The 22,690-nt window shown below is 48.7% G+C and overlaps 1 protein-coding gene across 1 annotated transcript in view; it reads left to right on the top strand.

Moving 5' to 3' along the window:
* Positions 1–22,690, top strand: part of CACNA1B (calcium voltage-gated channel subunit alpha1 B) — a 197,860-nt gene that overhangs the window by 51,812 nt on the left and 123,358 nt on the right. The window contains exons 7-10 of the mRNA XM_055334477.1: positions 12,178–12,281; positions 15,214–15,329; positions 15,922–15,978; positions 17,009–17,098. Coding sequence (XP_055190452.1) covers positions 12,178–12,281; positions 15,214–15,329; positions 15,922–15,978; positions 17,009–17,098 — 367 coding nt within the window. The remainder of the gene's footprint in view (positions 1–12,177; positions 12,282–15,213; positions 15,330–15,921; positions 15,979–17,008; positions 17,099–22,690) is intronic.

Genomic DNA, 22,690 nt, shown 5'->3' with positions numbered 1-22,690 from the left:
AATGAGAACATACACTGTTTGTCCTTCTCCGATTGACTTACTTCCCTCAGCATAATACCCTCCAGTTCCATCCACGTTGAAGCAAATGGTGGGTATTTGTCGTTTCTAATGGCTGAGTAATATTCCATTGTATACATAAACCACATCTTCTTTATCCATTCATCTTTCGATGGGCACCGAGGCTCCTTCCACAGTTTGGCTATTGTGGACACGGCTGCTAGAAACATCGGGGTGCAGGTATCCCGGCGTTTCATTGCATCTGAACCTTTGGGGTAAATCCCTAACAGTGCAATTGCTGGGTCGTAGGGCAGGTCTATTTTTAACTCTTTGAGGAACCTCCACACAGTTTTCCAGAGTGGCTGCACCAGTTCACATTCCCACCAACAGTGTAAGAGGGTTCCCTTTTCTCCGCATCCTCTCCAACATTTGTTGTTTCCTGCCTTGTTAATTTTCCCCATTCTCACTGGTGTGAGGTGGTATCTCATTGTGGTTTTGATCTGTATTTCCTTGATGGCAAGTGATGCAGAGCATTTTCTCATGTGCATGTTGGCCATGTCTATGTCTTCCTCTGTGAGATTTCTCTTCATGTCTTTTGCCCATTTCATGATTGGATTGTTTGTTTCTTTGCTGTTGAGTTTAATAAGTTCTTTATAGATTTTGGAAACTAGCCCTTTATCTGATACGTCATTTGCAAATATCTTCTCCCATTCTGTAGGTTGTCTTTGAGTTTTGTTGACTGTATCCTTTGCTGTGCAAAAGCTTCTTATCTTGATGAAGTCCCAATAGTTCATTTTTGCTTTTGTTTCTTTTGCTTTCTTGGATGTATCTTGCAAGAAGTTACTGTGGCCAAGTTCAAAAAGGGTGTTGCCTGTGTTCTCCTCTAGGATTTTGATGGAATCTTGTCTCACATTTAGATCTTTCATCCATTTTGAGTTTATCTTTGTGTATGGTGCAAGAGAGTGGTCTAGTTTCATTCTTCTGCATGTGGATGTCCAATTTTCCCAGCACCATTTATTGAAGAGACTGTCTTTCTTCCAGTGGATCGTCTTTCCTCCTTTATCGAATATTAGTTGACCATAAAGTTCAGGGTCCACTTCTGGGTTCTCTATTCTGTTCCATTGATCTATGTGTCTGTTTTTGTGCCAGTACCACACTGTCTTGATGACCACAGCTTTGTAGTACAACCTGAAATCTGGCATTGTGATGCCCCCAGCTATGGTTTTCTTTTTTAAAATTCCCCTGGCTATTCGGGGTCTTTTCTGATTCCACACAAATCTTAAAATAATTTGTTCTAAGTCTCTGAAGAAAGTCCATGGTATTTTGATAGGGATTGCATTAAACGTGTAAATTGCCCTGGGTAACATCGACATTTTCACAATATTAATTCTGCCAATCCATGAGCATGGAATATTTTTCCATCTCTTTGTGTCTTCCTCAATTTCTTTCAGAAGTGTTCTATAGTTTTTAGGGTATATTTTGAGAACCATTTGAATGGTAAATGCTTCTCCAACCTTTTATTTTCAGGTTGTAGGTGTCCTTCTGTCTAAAATGAGTCTCTTGTAGACAGCAAATAGATGGGTCTTGCTTTTTTATCCAGTCTAAAACCCTGCGCCTTTTGATGGGGTCATTAAGCCCGTTCACGTTCAGAGTTACTATTGACAGATATGAGTTTAGTGTCATCATGATATCTATTTAGTCCTTGTTTTTGTGGATTGTTCCACTGAACTTCCTCTTAAAGGGGAATTTTAAGAGTCCCCCTTAAAATTTCTTGCAGAGCTGGTTTGGAGGTCACATATTCTTTCAGTTCCTGCCTGTCTTGGAAGCTCTTTATCTCTCCTTCCATTTTGAATGAGAGCCTTGCTGGATAAAGTATTCTTGGCTGCATGTTCTTCTCATTTAGGACCCTGAATATATCCTGCCAGCCCTTTCTGGCCTGCCACGTCTCTGTGGAGAGGTCTGCTGTTACCCTAATATTCCTCCCCATGAAAGTCAGGGACTTCTTGTCTCTTGCTGCTTTAAGGATCTTCTCTTTATCTTTGGAATTTGCAAGCTTCACTATTAAATGTCGAGGTGTTGAACGGTTTTTATTGATTTTAGGGGGGGATCTCTCTATTTCCTGGATCTGAATGCCTGTTTCCCTTCCCAGATTGGGAAAGTTTTCAGCTAGGATTTGTTCAAATACATATTCTGGCCCTCTGTCCCTTTCGGCGCCCTCGGGAACCCCAATTAAACGTACGTTTTTCTTCCTTAGGCTGTCATTTATTTCCCTTAATCTGTCTTCATGGTCTTTTAACTCTTTTTTCCTCAGTTTCCCTCTTTGCCATTAACTTGTCTTCTATGTCACTCACTCGTACTTCCACCTCGTTAACCCTCGTCGTTAGGACTTCTAGTTTGGATTGCATCTCATTCAATTGATTTTTAATTTCTGCCTGATTGGATCTAAATTCTGCAGTCATGAAGTCTCGTGAGTCCTTAATGCTTTTTTCTAGAGCCACCAGTAGCTGTATAATAGTGCTTCTGAATTGGCTTTCTGACATTGAATTGTAATCCAGATTTTGTAACTCTGTGGGAGAGAGGGCTGTTTCTGATTCTTTCTTTTGAGGTGAGGTTTTCCTTCTAGTCATTTTGCTCAGTGCAGAGTGGCCAAAAACAAGTTGTATTGGGAAAAGGAGAGAAAGAGAGAGAAGGAAAGAAAAGAGAAAAAGGAAAAAAAGAGAAGAAAAAGAGAAAGAAAGGTGAAAAAAAAAAGGGGTGGGTGGGGGAAGCAATCAGAAATCAAAAAGAAAAGAAAAAAGAAAAGAAAAGAAAACAAAACAAAACAAAAAACCACGGGGGAGTATCTTCTGATTCTGTAGACTTTAAGTCCCTTGACTTCCCCTGGAACTGGTCCATCTAGCTGGTCTTCTGGGGGAGGGGCCTGCTGTGCTGATTTTCAGGTGTTAGCACTTGGGGGAGCTGCTCTGCCCCTGCCTGCTGCAGGGCTCAGCGGGGGTTGTTTACCCCGTGAGGCCCCAGGAGGAACAGCCGCAGTTGCTATGGCAGCTCTGGAAGCCTGGATTCAGCCCCCGCAGGAACTACGGGGCTCTCCGTCCGCAGGGCCTGGAGGCTCCGGGGCGGGGCCGCTGATCTGCTCAGCTCGGGGCAGGAGCGTCCTCGCTGTCCTGGGCCCTCCCGGCCTCTGCCTGCCCGGAGGAGGCCGGATCCTGGGCTGTGTCCCGGCGCCCTGTGCTCCGGGGCCTGCGCTGTTGGATTCGCGCTCCCGCCCCGCAGCCCCCTCCGTGGAGCCGCCGCCCAAGCCCCCCCGAGCTGCTCCGGGCCCCGCCGTGCGCGCTGCAGCCCTTAGGGAGCTCCGCGCGCTCTCCTGCGCTCGCAGGTGTCTGTTAGTGTCCCCGGGAGCCCAAGGGCATCCCCGCCCTCCTGGGTCCTGCTCTAACACCCTGCGAGCCCCTTTCCTCCCGCCCGGGAAGGTTGGTGCAGCTCCTGCTCCTCCGGGACGGGGCTCTCCTGTCCTGGGGACACTCGCCCCGGCCTCAGCCCGGCTCCTCGCGGGCCCCTCCCCCTTGGATGCCTTTTGTTTCTTTATTTCTTTTTCCCCGTCTTCCTACCTTGATAGAAGCGCGAACTCTTCTCACTGTAGCGTTCCAGCTGGTCTCTCTTTAAATCTCAGGCCGAATTCGTAGATTTTCAGGATGATTTGAAGGTTATCTAGGTAATTTGTTGGGGACAGGTGGTTTGGGGACCCTACTCTTCCGCCATCTTGCCCCTTCCTCTCCTTTATTTCCTGAAGCCTTTACTCATGGGCTCTTGTTTTGTTTTTTCTCTTTTTTCCTCAGCTTCCTTCCTTTCCATCAACTTCTCTTCTATGTCACTCACTCTCTCTTCCACTTCTTTAACCCTAGCAGTCAGAGCATACAGTATAGACTGCATCTCACTTAAAATATTTTTAATATCAGCCTGATTAGGTCTCAATTCTGCAGTAAGAGAATCTCTAGAGTCCTTTATGCTTTTTTCCAGAGCCACCCGTAATTTTATAATTGTACTTCTGAATTGTATCTCTGACATGATATTTAAATCCACATCCAGTAATTCTGTGGCAGAGAGTATTACTTCCTGTTCTTTCTTTTGTGGTGAATTCTTCCTTCTAGTCATTTTGTCAGTGTAGAGTGGCTGTATGAGCATGCAGAGTCAAAAATATCAACTATGACCTAAGTAAAATACACCCTAGATGATTCCAAAGAGGTCAAAGACCAGAAAGTAAAAGAAAAAGAAGAACAGAACAAAATAAAACAAAAGGACTACTATAGTGATAAATTTTAAAACAAAATAGGGGGATCCCTGGGTGGCTCAGCTGTTCAGCGCTTGCCTTTGGCTTGGCCCAGGGCGTGATCCTGGAGATCGAGATCCAGGATCGAGCCTTGGATTGAGCTCCTTGCATGGAGCCTGCTTTTCCCTCTACCTGTGTCTCTGCCTCTCTCTCTCTCTCTCTCATGAATAAATAAATAATCTTTAAAATTTTTTTAAAAACAAAATAGAATAAAAAACAAAAAAACAAAGGAAAAAAGGGGGTGCTGAGGAAGTGGTGGTGGAGAGAGAATATAGTCTCCCCGAGGGAACCTAGAGGGTGATCCTCTTGGTTCTGAGTGTATTTTGTTCTGTATGTTAGAAAATGCTCATTTCCAAATTTATATAAAGCAGTAAAACTTATATAAAGCCCCAACATTGACCACAAGAGCATAAACAAGATAAAAGAGGGGGGCAGAATGGGAAGGAAGAGAGAATATAGTTTCACAGAATGAACCAACACAGTGTTCCACTTGGTTCTGGGTGTATTGTGGTCTGTGTGTTAAAAGGTACTAACTTCCACCATGTAAAACAAAATGAGACAGAAAAAAAAAAAAACAAAAAACAAAAACTCATGACTCATGTATCTACCAAAATTAAATTGAGTATGTTGAAGGGAATCTAAAAATGAAGAATATACCTAAGACATGTAATTGTAGAAATATTAAAGCCAAAAAGGAAAAAGGTTAAAAATGAAGAGTTGGTAAAATATAGTAGTTAAGGCAGGAAAAGAGAAAAAAAATTAGAAAATTTTAACCTTAAATATAAATGAATTGTAATGAACAAAACCTCTAGTTCTATATACTATTCCGTGAGTTCTGGAGCTTGCCAGTGCTGCGTGGTCAGTAGACTTGCTCTTCTCCGACCTTCCAGTCCTTCCAGCTGGGCTTCTGGGGGAGGGGCCTGCTGCGCTGACTCGCAGGTGTGTGTACCTGGCAGAGCTGCCCCGCCCCTACTAGGTGCCGGGCTCGGTGGGAGCAGTTTATTCCGTGAGGCCTTTGTTCCCCTGCGGCCCTGCCGCTCCCAGGTGAACAGCAGAAAAAAGAAAGAAAACAAAAAAAACGGCGGCGTCCAGATCTCCAGCTCCGGAGCCAGGAGCTCCCTGGGAGCCCCAAACCGCGGTCTCCCGGGCCGAGCGGCAGGAGAGTTCTCGCCGTGCTGTGCCCCCCGGGTCGGCTCTCCTGAGGGCAGTGGAGGGCAGCCGGCTCTGTCCACTTTGGTGCCCTCGGATCCAGGGCCCTGCGCCGCTGGGCCTGCGCTCCCGGGGTCTACCCCTCCCACAGGGAACAGAGGACGGCCGCCTCTATCGGTTGCCCGGCTCTAGGGGGTGGGGAGCTCCGCAGCTGCCGAGCAGCCGAGCAGCCGAGCAGCCGAGCAGCCGAGCAGCCGAGCAGCCGAGCAGCCGCTGGCCTCTCCCACAGGCCCCCGAGGGCTGCGGCGCTCCAGCCCTTTACCGGGATCTGACCGCGGTTGGTTGGCGGGGAGCTCCCCCCGGGGCGCCCCTAGTCTTATTGTGTCTCTGGGAATCTTGCGGCTTGACTGCCCCTCCTGCGATGAGCACTTTCCAGTCAGGGAAGACTCAGGCGTGGATTTTTAAAGTTCCCACTTGTCTGCAGCTTGGCTTTCCTGCCGGTTTGCCCGGCTCCCCTCCCCTACTTTCTTCTTGGCTTTCCTACCTTAGCAGAAGCGATCCTTTCCTCTCTGTAGCATTCCAGCTCTTCTCTCTTTACGTCTCAGGTTGAATTCATAGGTGGTCAGGGTGTTTTGAAGGTTATCTAGGCAAGTTTGTGGGACCCGATGAATGGAGGACCCCTACTCTTTTGCCATCTTGCCTCCTCCGCTGTTGGGATTGTTATTTTGCTGTGGAGTTTTTATATATTCTAGAAACTAGTTCTTTTTCAGATACGTGTTTTGCAAATATTTTTCCTAGTCATTGACTCCATGGACTTGACTTATACCCTTCACCTGATCTTTCACAGAACAAGTTTTTTTGTTTTTTGTTTTTTGTTTTGTTTTTTGTTTTTAACAGAGCAAGCATTTTAAATTTCGATAGAGTCCAGTTTATCAATTTTTGCCTTTTTGGATTGGGCTTTTGTGGTCAAGTCTAAGAACTCTTTGCCTAGTCCTAAATTCTGAAGATTTTCTCTTGCTTTTTTTTTTTTTTTACATTTTATATGCAAGTCCATGATCCATTTTGAGTTAATTTTTGTATAAAGTGGTAGGTTTAGGTTAGATTCTCTCTTTTTCTCTTCCCCCTTTCCCTCCCTTCTTCCCTTCCTTCACTTTTTTAAAAAAAGATTTTATTTATTCATTCATAGAGACAGAGAGAGAGAGAGAGAGAGAGAGAGAGAGGCAGAGACACAGGCAGAGGGAGAAGCAGGCTCCATGCAGAGAGCCTGACGTGGGACTTGATCTAGGGTCTCCAGGATCATGCCCTGGGCTGCAGGCGGCGCTAAACTGCTGGGCCACCGGGGCTGCCCTCCTTCACTTTTTTTGAACTTATGAATGTCCAGTTCCTCTAGCACCCCTTGTTGAAAAGGCTATGTTTCATCCATTGACTTGCTTTTGCACCTCTGCCAAAATAGTTGGGTGTATTTAGTGTGGGTCTGTTTCTTTCTTTTTCTTTCCTTTTGAAAGCAAGCTCTACATCCAACGTGGGGCTTGAGCTCAAAATCGTGAGACCAGGAGTTGCATGCTCCACTGACTTAGCCAGGTAGATGCCCTGTGTGGGTCTGTTTCGTTCCAATGATCTATGTGTCCCTCTCTACCAATACTATGCAACCTTCATTATTGTAGCTGTGCTGTAGAGTAAATCTTTTAAAGCAGGTAGACTGATCTTTCCTGTTTTATTCTATTTTGGAGAATTGACATCTTTACAATGTTAGGTCTTCCAATCCATGAGCATGGTATAGCTCTCCGTTTATGTAGATTATATTTGATTTCTATAATCAGCATTTTGTAGTTCTCAGCATACAAGTCCTGCATACATTTGTATGCCTTTTAGTTCCTTTTTGTGCCTTATTGCACTGGCCAAAACTTCTAGCATTATGTTGAATAAGAATGGGGAGAGCAGACATATTTCTCTGTTCCTTTTTTTTTTTAATTTTTTTTTTATGATAGTCACAGAGAGAGAGAGAGAGAGGCAGAGACACAGGCAGAGGGAGAAGCAGGCTCCATGCACCGGGAGCCCGATATGGGATTTGATCCCGAGTCTCCAGGATCACGCCCTGAGCCACAGGCAGGCGCCAAACCTCTGCGCCACCCAGGGATCCCCCTATTTCTCTGTTCCTAATCCTAGGGAAAAAGCATTCAGTTTTTAACTGTTAAATGTAAAATCAACTGTAAGTTTTTCTGTTTTTTTTTTTTTTTTGTAGATGCCCTTTATCATACTGAGGCAGTTCCTCTATTCCTACTTTTCTGAGGGGTTCTATCATGCATGGGTATTGAATTTTGTAAAATACTTTTTCTGCATATGATAATGTGATTTTTTTCTTTAGCCTGTAATATGGTGGATTATATTGATTGACTTTTTTTTATTGATTGACTTTTGAATTTTGAAACAGCTTGAGAGTAAACAGGAATAAACTCCATCTAGTCATCATGTATAATTATCTTTATATTTTCCTTAGTTCTATTTGTTAATATTTCATTAAGGATTCTGGTATCTATATTCATGAGGTCTTTTGGTCTGTAATTTCCACCTTTTTTGAAGTGTCTTTGTTTGGTATTGGTATGAGGGCAATACAAGATTTAGAAATGAATTAGGAAGTAATTCTATCTCTTCCATTTTCTAGAAGAGATTTATGTAAGTGGTATTGTTTCTTTTGTAGAGAATTGATACATTTTGGTACCATTGGTACAAATTATGCAATCTAAGTCTAGAGATTTCTTTCATGGATTTCTTTTCAAATAACACTTTTGCTGAGATATATAATTCATATACCATAAAATTCACCACTTTAAAGTATAAAGTTAATGACTCTTGTATGTTCACAGGGTTGTGTGGCCATCAGCATTATCTAATTTTTGAAGATTTTTGTCAAGCAAAAAAGAAACCCTGTGTCCATTAGCAGTCATTCCTCATTCTTCCATCCACTAGCCCTTGGTAACCACTAATACATTTATGTCTCTATTAATCTATTCCAGACATTTCCTATAAATGGAATCATATAATATGTGGACTTTTGTGTTTCTAAGGTCCATCCATGTTGTAGCAAGTATCAGTATCTCATTGCTTTGATTATCAAATATGATTTCATTAAGCGGATATGCCCTGATGAAAATTTAGGTTGTTTCAACTTTTTTACATTATGAATCATGCTACTATGACCAATATGTACAAGTTTTTGTGGGGAATATGTTTTTAGTTCCCTTAGGTATATGCCTAGGAATAGAATTGCTAGATCATATGGTAACTTTGTGTGTAACCTTTTGAGTTGCTGCCAGACTGATTTCCACAGTGGCTGCAGCACCCTATATCCTACCAGGAGTGCACAAGCATTCTAAATCCTCCACGGTCTCATCAACACTTGTTATCATCTGTCTTTTTAATTTTAAGCATCCTAGTAAAATTAAAATTTAATTTTAAAACATCCATTTATTCATTCATGATATAAGTGATTTCTATTATTTTCTTTACAGTGTTTTATTAGTTTCAGGTGTACAATATAGTAAGTTAAGAGTCTGTTTCCTGGTTTGTCTTTCTGTTTCTTTTTTTTTTTAATTTGCTCATTTGTTTTGTTTTTTTAAATTCTACATACGGATGAAATAATATGGTATTTGTCTTCTTGGACTGGCTTATTTCACTTAGCTTAATACTCTCTATCTGTGTTGTTGCAAATGGAGAGATTTTATTCTTTTTTATAGCTGGATAGTATTCCATTGTGTGTGTGTATGTGTGTGTGCATTGCATGTGTATAATCTTTATCATTCATCCCTCAGTGGACACTTGGGCTGTTTCCATATCTTGGCTATTGTAAATACTGCTGCTATAGACATTGGAGTGCATGTATCCCTTTGGAATAGTGTTCTTATATTTTGGGGGTAAATACCTAGTAGTGCAATTGCTGGATTGTAGGGTAGTTCTATTTTTAACTTTTTGAGGAACCTCCATGCTCTTTCCCACAGTGGCTGCACCAGTTTGCGTTCCTACCAACAGTGCATGAGTGCTCCTTTTATTCAACATCATCAACAGCACCTGTTGTTTCCTGTTAAAATTTATTTTTTTAAAAAAGATTTTATTTATTCACTCATGAGAGAGAGAGACACACACACACACACACACAGAGAGAGAGAGAGAGAGAGAGAGAGAGAGAGAGGCAGAGACACAGGCAGAGGGAGAAGTAGGCTCCAAGCAGGGAGCCCGACGTGGGACTCGATCCCGGTCTCCAGGATCAGGCCCTGGGCTGAAGGTGCCGCTAAACCACTGAGCCACCGGGCTGTCCTTAAAATTTAATTTTAAATTTAACCAAACAACCATGAAGTGAAGTGGTGTTTCATTTTGGCTTTGATTTGCATTTTCTCTAATGACTTATGATATTGAGCATCTTTTATGTGCTTATTGCACCACTTATATGTCTTCTTTGGAGAAATGTATATTCAGATTCTCTTCCTATTTTAAAATTGGTTAATTTGTCATTTTTTTATTGATCTGTAATTTTTCTCTATATATTATGATGCTAGACCCTTATCAGATATATGATTTGTAAATATTGTGTCATATTCTGTGGGTTATCTTTTCACTTTCTTGATGGTGTCACTTGAAGTACAAATGATTTTTATATTGATGAAGTCTCATATTTCTATTTTTTTAAAAAGATTTTATTTATTTATTCATAGACACAGAGAGAGAGGGAGAGAGAGAGCGAGAGGCAGAGACACAGGCAGAGGGAGAAGCAGACTCCATGCAGGGAGCCCGATGTGGGACTCAATCCCACATCTCCAGGATCAGGCCCTGGGCTGAAGGCGGTGCTAAACCGCTGAGCCATCCGGGCTGCCCTCATATTTCTATGAGGCATATTCTATGCCCTCATATTTATTTTCATCATTGTGCTTTTGGTGTTATAGCTAAGAATTCATTACCTAATCCAAAGTCATGAAGCTTCACTTCTGTATTTTCTTTTTAGGAGTTTTCTAGTTATTGTTCTTGTCTTTAGGTCTGTGAGTATTTTTCAGCCTCCTCCTCTTTGTCCTGTATTCTGCTATTCTGAGGACATGAATGTTAGATCTTTTGTTAATAGTCCCACAGGTTGTTGAGATTTTCTTGTTTGTTTTAGTTTTTAAATCCAGTTTCTCTCTGCTTATCAGACTAGGTAACTGCTCTTGTTCCCTTTTACTGTTCACTGATTTTTCCCCCCTTCTCCTCCGTTCTGATGCTGTGCCTTTCCATTTAGATTTTTATTTTGATTATTGTGGTTTTCAGTTCTAAGTTTTCCATTTGGTTCTTCTTTATATCTTCTACTTGTCTGCTGATACTATTTCTTTGTTGAGACTTTCTATTTTTGAGTGTGTTTCAACTGTGTACATAATTGCTCTTTAAAGCATTTTTATGATAGCTGCTTTAAAGTCTTTGTCTGATACTTTTCTCATCTCTGTCATCTTAGTGTTGGCAATATGCACCAGTCAGGGTTCTCCATAAATACAGAACCAGTAAGATGTGTATATATGTGTGTGCATACATAGATATGTATGAAGAGAGAGACTGACCAATTGATTAATAGAAATTGGCTCTTGTGATTATGGAGGTTGGTAAATCTAAATCTGCAGTTCAGGCTGGCAGGTTCAAGACCCGGGAGAGATGGTGTTATGGTTCCAGTCTGAAAGCCAGCAGGTGGAGACCCAACAGAGTCAATGGTGCAGATGAAGTCTGAAGGCAGTCTACTAGAGAATTTCCTTTTACTTGGAGGGGAGTTTTTTTTTTTTCTCTTTAGACTTTCAACTGATTGAATGAGGTCTACCACCTTATGGAAGGCAATCTGCTTTACTCTATCAATTAAGATGCTAATATCATCTAAAAACACATTTACAGAACCGCCCAGAATAATATTTGACCAAATATCTGGAGACCCCATGGCCCAGTCAAGTTGACACATAAAATTAACCATCATGGCATCTATTGATTATCTTTTTTCATTCAGTTTGTGGTTTTCCTGGTTCTTGGCATAGCAAATGAGTTTCAGTTAAAAATTGGACACTTGGTATCATATCATGAGACCCAGGCTATATAAAAGTCAAAAGATCTGGGAGATGCCCTTCCTTGCATTCTGTTTTTGGATCATACATGAGTGCTGGCTTCTGGCTTAAGCCAGGCACATGGTAAGAACTGTTCCTGGGGAACTTGTAGGCTTGCTCTTGATATGGGGGAAATATGGCATAGGGCTCACTGCCTCTGAGCTATGGAAGCTACTATAGACAGATTAGATTTGGGCCTGGGGCCTGTGGGCCCCATTCAAGAGAAATGTCTTTAGAGCTGACTGGTATGTCCAGTAGCCTGGGAAGAATGAGGAAGGTATCTAAGCGGAGGCCAGGCATGCAGCCTTCCAGGTATCTTGGAAGTCTTTGGCTCCCTGGAACAATTCCTTAGCTTTTTAGCTTTGTTGGGCAGTGACTAGGAGTGCTAATTGTCCTTGGTTCTTTGAGAGCTCCAAGACAGCTCCAAAAAAAGCTCTGTGGGGCAAGAGCAGGCAGATCTCATGTGGGCCCTACCTGGACCCCCCAATACCTGAATTCTCCCTGCCTAGGCCCTGCCAAGTGTTTGAGGAGGGGTCAAGGGCACATCTACAGCCCAGGCTATGTGTCTTGTCCACCTGTTTTTCCTCATCTCCTTTTTGCTTGCAGACAAATGATGCAGCTGGCAACACTTGGAACTGGCTCTACTTCATCCCTCTCATCATCATTGGCTCCTTCTTCATGCTCAACCTGGTGCTGGGTGTGCTCTCAGGGTAAGAGGCCCTGTGGGCTTGTGTGCTGCCTGCCTGCCCCTCTGTGTTCTCAGGCTAAGGGGACAGGTGGTAGAGTCAGACATGGGCATGTGTGATGTCAGGGCCTGGCCTGGCCTCATGGCCACCCTTTGTGGTGGCCACTCCCACTATCCTGAGCTCTGGCCAGCCTTTCCTCTGTGCTACTATGCTGACTCTCTCTTGGACTCCTTACCTCCATCTCACCCTTGGCCTTCACCTTGGCCCCTGATGATGGTGGAGGGGCTGCTCCTGGATCTCACTGGGGTCCATGGTGTGGTTTGCTGGCAGCCCTGGTGCCTAGAGGATCCTCCCTGGTAGAGTGGAGAGTGGGGAGCAGCCCTATATCCTGTCTATAGTGGTCACTGGGATCCCTGTGGTCACTTTGGCCCCTGGTTTGCTCCTCCTCTCCAGATACCTTTCTGTGCTGAGCTCCTACAGGAGAGAACCAGAGAGGGTGAGGGGTTGGGATTCCTTCCTGAAGGGAGGTGGTTCCTGACCCCACAGTGGGGCCACTGGCTACAGACATGCTGGTGCTTAGGGGCACATGGGGCTGGTGTTTGGGGATTCCCCCACTTCCACCAGTCTGGGGAAGCTGTGTAGGGAAGGCTTGGTCTGTGCTCTGTCACCACCTTGGTATCATACTCCCTGTAAGGCTGGAGAAGAATATCTCCATCCTGCCCACCCTGAAGATTCCTGCTCAGGTCCAGGGCTTCTGAGGTAGGCTCGGGGAGAGCCTGGTAGATCCACGGGGCCTAGAAAGGAACAGCCATTGAGAGGACAATGGTTGGAGGCCAAGGCCTGCTTGCTTTGACTCTGGAATGTGTCCTTAGCCTCCATCCTGTCCTGTAAGGGGTATGTCACTGGCATGTCTTTCCGAGCACCTCCATAGGGACAGGCAAACCCACAGCCCAGTGGATGCATGTAGAACTTCTCGTCTGATGGAATTCCATGATTTGAGCTGCACAGGGAATCCAGAGGAGGCCTGGGGCTCAGAGAATGCCCAGGAAAGGGCATTTACATTGAGACCCAAAGGGAGACCAGCAGTGAATGTAGCAAAGGAGGGGAAAGGGTGTCCCAGGCAGAGAAGAGCTGGAGTAGAGGCTCTGGGCTACCCAGAAGGACACATTGTGTGCTGCAAGGGTGCTTAGAGCTGGAACCAGAAGGTGTGGAGGGGAGAGGGTGCTGGGGCTGGCAGACGGCAGTCTTGTGTGGAGCGTGGGCTCTGTGCTGAGGACAGTGCACAGTGGGGAGGTGGTAGGAACATGAGTGGGTTCATGGTGAGTTGGGAGAGCAGCCTGCTTGGGGTGGCTTTGTGCGGCTTACCCTGAAGAATGTGCAGAAAGGACTGAGGGGTTGAGGCTGTGTGGCTCCTCACTGAGGAGGGCCATGAACTTTGTGGCTTCCCAGCCTCTTCCCACCTGTGAGCATCCTGGCCTCTGAGGATGGGGTGATGTGGGATGGTTTTCCCAATTAGTCTCAGCTGAGCCCTCCCTTGGCCATCCAGGCCCAGCAGAGGGACTCCTGGATTCTCCTTCAGGTGTGGGCAGGCTTGGGCACGGCAAGGCCCCTAGTCAGTGCCTTGCCTGTGGGCCCCATGCCGGCTGCACTCCAGGCTGCAGTAATTAGACTCGGCCTCTAGAACCAGACTCGGGGAAAGCTTACCGTGCAGGCTCGGTCCAGCCATGGCTCTGCGGACTCTGGGCAGGAGCTCCTGGGAGGGCTGGGAGGGCACAAGCCCTGTGCTCCTTCATGCCACAGGCTGTCATCCCCAAAGCATCTGGGAGGAGCAGGGTCAGTAATTTCTCCTGTGGCTTTTCCTAGCAGTGAGGACTGAGGCCCAGGGAGGACAGGCTGTTGGCTGCCATGTAAGAAGTGGCTGCTCTGTGCAAGGGAGAGATGGCTGCAGCGTTTTTTTGCTGGGGGCTCTCAGACAGACTCAAGCGGTGTCCCTGTGCTACCCCTGCACCCCTGGCCCACCTGCCCTCATCAGGCTAAGGCAGAGAGCCTGGACAGAGGGGAGGAGCCCTGTGTCACCGCAGATTTGGGGCTTGGGAGGGATGGGAGGTCCAGGCAGGAGCTGGCTCCTCTCATTGCCAGGGTTGCCATAGCTCGGGCCCTGGTAGACACTGGTCATGGGCTTGGGTCAGTGCTGGCCAGAGCCAAGCTCTCTCTTTCTTGCCGCGGCTGTGTGGCCTGCTGGGCTCTAAGCCCAGAAGCTGCCTCTTCTGGAGGAGAAATAGTCATTCAGCTGAGAACATACATCACTGCTTTGGAGTGGGGTGTGCCCATCTGTCCTTTGGGGACCTGGTCTTGTCCCAAGCCTGGGCTGAGAGGCTTGCCATGCTGGACACAGGGTGCATGTGTGCATGGGTACTGGGGTGTTCTCATGTGCCTGTAGGAGCCTACAGGCTGGGCTGGGAGGCTGGGCTGGGGTGCTGAGGACGAAGGTGGGCAGAGATCTCTCTCCTGGTCACTGTGAGCCTTGCAGCTTTGGCTGAGGTGGCTGCAGGGGCTCTGGAATGTTTTCCTTCCATGCCTGGCTGACCCCCATCCAGTCCCTTCTGGCTCCATTCCTGTCAGCCTTTCCCCTCCCAGCAAGGGCTCCGGGTCTGAACCAGCAGAAGAAGCAAAGTGCCAGTCCTCTGGGCAGTTCTCGCACAGAAGTTCTCTGTGGGATGGCCAATGGCAGGACCTAGCCTCGGAGGGTGTGCCCTTGGCCTGTCCTTGTCCCTGGCACCCGCTCTGGGGCCTGAAGTGCTGTCCTTGTGCGGGAGGATATGAGGAAGGAGGGGTCAGGTTGGCAGAGGCTGTGGTGATGTGGCCTCCTGGCCCCGTCTGCCTCTGTGTCGTGGGGCTGGTGGCTGGCTCACTACTCACCTGATTTGCTTACTTTTCCGACCCCTGCACAATGCAGAGAGTTTGCCAAGGAGCGTGAGAGGGTGGAGAACCGCCGGGCATTCCTGAAGCTCCGCCGCCAGCAGCAGATCGAGCGGGAGCTCAACGGGTACCTGGAGTGGATCTTCAAAGCCGGTGAGCACCAAGGGCTGCTGCTATGCTTGTGGCCCCCCCCAACTGTCAGGGCCCTGGGGAGGGTGACGCCAGAGTAGGGGAGGGGTGCTGAGACGTCTGAGGTGTGTTCTTATGTGGCTCTGGGGACGCTGGCCTTTGTAATGGAGGCTTCTGGCCTGGCCCAGCCAAGGGCTAGTTTCTGCCTGTCAGACTCCAGTGCCCTGCCCTTGACGTGAGCCTGCCCTGTGCTCCATGCCCTGGGGTTCTGTCTAACCCCTCACCCCCGCCCCAGACCAGCATTCCTTCCTCCATATGGGGCACCTGCTGTGTTTTGTCACCTAGTGGGGTGGCTGCTCTTGGGGGTGGGGGGTGATGGGAACACGGAAATAGGCCAGGCCCCCCTCAGGGCACTGTCTGCGGGATATGTAGAGGGTGTCTGTCCTAGTAGGAGACGCTCTGCCATGAGCCCCACAGGCTGCTGGAGCTATTAGGGCTGAGAAGGTGAGATCCTGCAGCAGAGGGGCACCTTCATCTTTGTGTGTTTCTGGGTAGCGGGCCCTGGTTGGGGGTAGGGACGGGAAGGCTCCAACCTGAGGCTATGTGTCACTCGCAGAGGAAGTCATGCTGGCCGAGGAGGACAAGAATGCGGAGGAGAAGTCCCCCCTGGATGGTAGGTGACCACTGTCAATGCTGTTAGCAAGATGTGTGTGCATGCTTGCACGGACGATGCATGATGCTCTTGCTGCCATCTGTCACATCATGCACAGTCCTGGGTGGAGCCCTATCTGGAGGTCAGTGCGTGCTCCTGGGGGCTTGTGTGCAATGGACCAGAGTGCATGCAGCTGCTGGGGGGCTCAGACACCTGCAAAGTGTCAGCCTGGGACCCAGAGGAGCCCGTGCCCACAGTATGGTCCCGAGAGCTGTGTTGTCCAGTGTACTTGTAAGTGCGCTGCAGTCACATACAAGTGAAAGTCCTGTTCCTCGGGCTTACCCACCACATTTCAAGCGTCCCATAGCCAGATGGGGCTCGAGGCTACTATGTTGGTCACTATAGATGTAAATCATTTCCATCATTGTAGAAAGTTCTGTTGGGCGCTGCAGCTTCTAGAAGCTTTCCATCAGGTTTAAGCCAAGCTGCATCTGTCTACAGGGCTCAGGATGATAGGGCTTCCATGCAGCCCTGAAAGGACTCCTGGCAGTCTGGGGCCACTGAGACCAGGGCGGCCAGTGTGGCCATAGTCACCAGTCAGGCTACTAGCACAGCCTCAGTGGCGGGAAGGCTGTCCTCTTTTTACATTGATGCAGAGGCCAGAGAGGTTGGCCATGTCTGCCATTGCCTCTGTAGAACCTGCAGCTGGAGCTTTAACTGGTCTGCGCTGGCCCCTCCACAGGCCTGACTGGTCCCTGCTCCCACCTGGCCTTGCCGTGTGGGCTGCTGGATGACTGGCTGCAGCTCTGTCCTTGGCCTGATCTCCCTGGGAGCTGGGGCTTCCCGCTGGCAGCGGTGTGGAGAAAGGGAAGGTGGGATTCTGTGGCAAATCCCTGTCCCTTTTGCTCTAAAGACCCAGAGGGGCTCCTAGGGGCCAGGATGGGGGACCCCGGAAGACAGATACACCCTCAGCTCAAGGACAGCCCAGCCCTGAGGGGGTCACCTTGTACTGGCTCATGCCGTCCCCTCTCCCCACCGTTGTTTAAAGCAGTGTTGAAGAGAGCAGCCACGAAGAAGAGCCGGAATGACCTGATCCATGCCGAGGAGGGAGAGGACCGGTTTCCTGACCTCTGTGCAGTTGGTGAGTCTCTGAGTCTTTCTAGCTGGGTGGTGTCTGTCCGGATGGGGTATAGAGGATGCACCTGGCTTCCTGCCTGTTCCCTGGACTCCCCAGCCCTCAGGGTCCCTCCTTGCCTTCCTCCTGCATCCAGGCTCCTGGCAGCAGGGAGAGCACCCTCTGCCCTGCTGTGTGTGTCCCACTGTCCTTCCCGCAGCCAGTGAGGGAGAGTATGTACAGCTCCTAGAAGTTCCCCTGCCCACTGCTGCTGCCCCTGGCTATGCCACCCTTGTGTGGACACTGAGCCTTGGGCCGCATGCACCCCTCCATGGGGACCGAAAGGTTCTCCCAGCCCCTGCCTGCCATCCGTGCTCCTGGGCCTCTGGCTCCGTCCGCATCTCTAACAGTGGAAGAACAACTGTGGTTATTTTCATCACTCGGAGCTGCTTTGATTTCCATCCCGTGGCTGGTATGCCAAGCCTTTCCCACCAAGCACCCTGTTACTACATGTTCCGGGGGTCTCTGCCTCAGCAGTTGGAGAAGGGTGTGCGTGGCAGGGAGCAGCTCACTGAGGCACTGGGTCATTCACTGTGCAGCTGGTGTTGGTCTCCAGCAGTGAGTGCACCACGGTCAAGGTCTGCTCTCCTGGCATGATCACACTTACGAGCACATTTACTTGTGTGTCTATCAATCTATCCATGTCCTGTGTCTCTTTCCATCTACCAATCTATGTATCACTTATCATCAATCATCTATCAATCTATGTATCTATTGATTCATCACCTGCCAGTCATCATCTATCTATCTCCCTCTTTTTTTTTTCTCATTCAGGCCCACTGAGCACCTGTCAGTAGCTTGGGATCTACCCATTTCTCACATAAATGCACACATGCACGTGCGCATACACGCATGTAGAGTTCTGAGACCTTTGCATGTTACAGAAGTGTTTTCACACGGATTCTCAGTACGAGCTGCAGACCACACCCCCAGAAGCCTGACTGTCATTCGACCTCAGCAGCGGCTGCATGGTGCTCTGTGGGGTCACTATAGATCGTTGGGCTGCTCTCTGTCCGTGGCCATTAATTTATTTTTAGATTGTTTTATCTTCATCGTGAAAACTGAACCCTGTAAGCACCTGCGCTTCCTTCCAAGGGCTTCTGTCCCTGCAGTGGCTCCTCACTCCTAGCATGCCCCCTCCAGTCCGTGCCAGAGCCATGTGTGATGTCTGCTGGCTTGACGCCACTTTGATGATGATAAAACGATGTTTCTTTAGGACTGCCGTTCTCATTTCACTCACTACCAGTGATTTGTGAGTCTCTTTTTAAACGTCAATTTTCCCATTTGAATCTGGGTTTCGGTGATTCTTTGTATATCCTGTCCATTTTTCTTTCGGGCGGTTTGTGTTTGCTAATTAATAAGAGGCTAATGTGTGTGGTGGATCGGACTTTTGTTGCAATTTTTACAGATTTATCACGTAGTTATATTTAAATACCGAGTTTACCTAGTTTTTATTCTGATTTTGTAGCAATAATTGGAATGATTTTTTAAAAAGTCTTTTTCTATGGCTTAGAATAATTTAATAACATCTAGCCAATCTGTTCTTCAGAGGTGAGATAAAACTGTGAACCCAAAATTAAAAGAAACTTGGACCAGTGTTATAAATCATGCTTTGTGAGGAAATCTTCCATTTTTTCAGCGTTTCACACTCATTTCTGTAGAGTCACCTGCACTTTTCTCATCATTCTCTTCATCTGTCCTGTGTTCAGCTGTCACCGTGTGTTCATTCATTCTCACCGTGTGTTCATGGTGTGTGGGTCGCTGTTCCCGATGCTGGGGCGACAGCATTGACCAGGACGACAGCGCCCCTTCCTCTCATGGTTTTTCCTCCAGGGTGCCATCAGATCACAAGCAAAATAACAGGAAACGTATGCAGCGCATCACCCCCGGAAAAGGGCAGAGTTGAGAAGGGCTGGGAGGGCTAAGGGGCTTGGGCGTTTAATGAGAAAGGCCTCGGAAGGACCCTCGGGGACAGTTAGGGTCCTTGCCTCTGGGTCAAGCTGAAGGAAGCGAGGAAGTCAGAACATTCCGGCAACAAGCAGGAGGGAGCAGCACAGGTGGAGACCGTCAGAGAGGCCCGTGTGGCTGGAAAGGCTGGGGGCTCAGTGCCACGGGGATGAGGTCATGGGAGGTGAGGGCCACTGGAGGGTGTGTGGAGGGGAGACGCTGCGGGGCCCCAAGGGAAGGAGGCGCGGGAGCCTCGGGGTCTGGGTGCTTTCTGAAGGCGAGCACACAGGGTGTGCCGCCCAACGTGTAGTTGGGGGAGACTCACTCCCCCAGGGGTCGGGGCTGGACAGACGCCTTGGGAGTGTGGGGGGTGCACTGGGGGCTGGACAGAGGCTAGGAGGGCCTGGGGCACACCGGGGGCTGACAGAGAGGCTGTGGGGGCGGGGGGCACACTGCAGGCTGGACAGAGAGCCCATGGGGGGTTGGGGGGCTAGATGGAGAGGCTGTTGGGGGGCGGGGAAACACCCAGTGGTGAGGGTTTGGGCCTTTGGGGCCTGGACCTGCCACGTTGCTCTTGCTCTTCTCCGCTTGGCAGGCTGTGGTCTGGTTTACAAATTTGGATCACACATACCTGATAGGCCTTGACTATCACATAAAATCTCCCGATTTTACACTTCCTGTCTTAAATGTCATGACATCCACTTGGATCTTCATCAAGTTCTACATTATTTTGATTGACTTTATTATTACTTTCCCAATTTCTTCCAAATGTGCAACCTGTTCTTTGTCTCTTCTTTACCTGCGAGGACACAGAGGCAGTGCCGCCCGTCTGCCTGATGCCTGCGTGGTGGCCTCTCTCGGCCTAGACCGCAGGCTCCGCACTTTGCATCCAGTTCAGTTATCCACCCTGCTCACTGCTCCCCTCCCCTGCGCCCGGGGTTGGAGCTTCTTCACTGCGGGGTCTTGTGTCCTTACTGACGGGATTCACCATCCAGTCCATGAGGGACTTGCTCTATTTGCCATCAGCCTGCTCCTGTGTGCCCCAAAGGTCAAGATATGACCTGCTCTGCCTCTGCCTTCCTGCCCCTCTCCCTCTTCCTTCCCTCCCGCCTTCCCTCCCCTCCCCACCTCCTTCTCCCTCCCTGTCTGAGGACTGTGGCCCTGGGCTGTCCTCAGTCTCTATGGCTGCTACTCCAGAACCCTTGGTCCTTATGGTTGCTGCCATTGCAGAGGTGGCTGCTCACGCGCATGGGGTTGGTTTCAGAGGCCCTGTCCTGCGGCTTCCACGGCTTCTGCTTTCCCGGGTGCTCCTCTGTGCGGCCTCCTCCTGCTCTGTGCTGTTGGCCTCACCCCTGCTGGCAGGGTCAGGAGCCTTCCTTCACCCCTCACAGAGCGCCTTCCCGTTGGTGTAATGAGCTCATCTCCTTTATGGTTTTGCACCTGGAATCCCAGTATTTTTGGTCCCATCTCCACTTGGTTCCTGTCTCACCCTGTGTCCCTCACAGTTTCTGCCCTCATTCAACACAGCTTATGCTTGTCCTTCAGGACTCTTAGGGTTTTAAGACAGAAGCTCCTTTCCTTTCATCTGCTGAAGGGAATTTACTTTTTTCTCCAGAAAGTCTCTCCTTCAGTTTTCTGTTGATAGGTTTGGTGCTATACTTCCGTCCCTGGGATTTTGCTTACTTTTCCTCCGGGGTCCCCAGCGGGGCCTCAGACCTCAGCAGTGGCTGGTTGGGGGCCGGTTGGGGACAGGTTGGGCATGGGCTGGAGAGAGGAAAGACACCTTCTCCATCTGTCCGTATGTCCAAGCACAGCCATGTCTCGGGCACTGGCTTGTCGCCCCTCCATCCCAGCACTGTTGCTTAGGCCCATGTGCCAGCCCCCATGCCATCGTCCATTGACTCCTACCCAACCCGCGAGGTCCAGGTTACCTGCCATCTGTGTTTGAGTGAGGACTCTCTAGGCTGTGTGACAGGTAGAAAGCTGTGTGCCCAGGGCAGGGGGGACAGGGCTTGTGTCTCTGTGGCTTGTTGTTGAACATCACTTTCATCATCCCATGCTGGTGAGTGTAACGGCTGAGCAGGAAGGGGACGCACATTTCTCCTCTGTCCCTTCATGGGCCTCTAGTGGGGTTACTGAGGGCAGGGATGGATCTTAGTCCTTCTGTCTTCTCACTGCTGCTTAGGGCCTGACACAAGACTGTACATGTTTGTGGAAGGGATGGGTGCAGGGCCAGCATAGATTTTATTTTAACTAATGAACTCCCTTTTGAGCATGAGGGAAAGAGATCCAGATGTTGCGTTCAGTCGAACATCATTCTCACTCATGTTTAACTGCTGTCATTCACAGGTTGATTTGATTCTTGATTTCTTCTAGCTTGATGATACGTTCTTTTCCTTGAAATAAGCCTTTTGATTATAAAGAATATACACTGATTAAGGTAAATATGGAAAACGCGCAGTGTGAGGAAAAGCAGTCCTAGTCTCTCACGGTTTTCCCTCCCAGAGCTACAGTTCTGACATGATGTGTGTCCGTGTACACGGTGGACCCCTGCTTTCACCAAAGAGCTGGGCCGGACTCACTGTCCAGAGCTGAGCTGAGCACACACTGGCTGCCTGCTGGGAAAGGCTGTCCTCTGGGGCCTGCACCTGTCTCCAGAGACCCAGTGCCTGTGTGGTGTGTGCCTGTATCTCCCTGTTCCCTGACCAAGTGGAGGCCAGGAGGCTGCAGGTCTCTGTCCTTAGTTGTGCCGTGGCATGTGTGTAGAAACACCTCTCCCTCGGGACGGAGCAGGGAGCACCTTGTGCAGTGCCGGGGCTCTCCCTCCCCATCCCATCCCTTGAAGTGTGCTGTGGGGGGATGGGCGGGCCTTCAAGAGCTAAGCAGGGGTGCGTGGTTTTACACAACTGTGGCTGCAGACACCACTGGGTTTGCCTTGACAGGTGAAGCTGTGTGGTGGTTTACATGTGGGCTTGGGTGGGCTGGGAGTCAGAAGCTGTGGTAGGGCAGCATTCCCGTGAGGCCTTTTGCATGGCAAGGGCTCACTGGTTCTTACTGGGCAGGTCCAGTGAGCCAGGTGGGGATGGCCATGGAACCTCCCCTGGAGAACTTGCTGCTTGTCTCGCTGGCTATACGTGTACGCACAAAGTGGTTCATATGAGTCACATGTCCCCTTTACCTTCCTTCCCAGAGTGACCCTGCGTGTGCTCACAGGTGTGTCCCTGTATGATTCCACATAGTGGTTGTGTGTTTGACAGTGAGGTGGTCAGGGTGTGGGTGTGTGCTCTGCAGTGTATGCGTGTGACTTCATTTCTAAATATCTCAGGAAGTGCTGGGACATCTGAGCCTGTGGGTTCTCCAGGTGGACCTGTGCATGGCTCTGCACATGTGGTCTTTCCTTGTTGGGGCTGCTTGCCTGCCTTCCTTGGGGCCCTACTGCCATTTTTGAGGAGGGAGTAGGTGTGTCTGGCTGTGGCCTTGGCACTTTGCAGCCCTTAGTAAGGCTGGCCAAGAGGTTTTGTTGAATGAGGTCACTCTGACTAATTGGCAGTGGCTGGTGGCTGGACATAGACTGTGAGGCTGTGTCCTGGCTTCTCAGGAGGCTGTGATGGG

This window comes from Nyctereutes procyonoides, unplaced genomic scaffold, assembly GCF_905146905.1.
Source record: "Nyctereutes procyonoides isolate TBG_1078 unplaced genomic scaffold, NYPRO_anot_genome, whole genome shotgun sequence".
NCBI lineage: Eukaryota > Metazoa > Chordata > Mammalia > Carnivora > Canidae > Nyctereutes > Nyctereutes procyonoides.
This window is presented reverse-complemented; position numbering and strand designations above follow the sequence as displayed.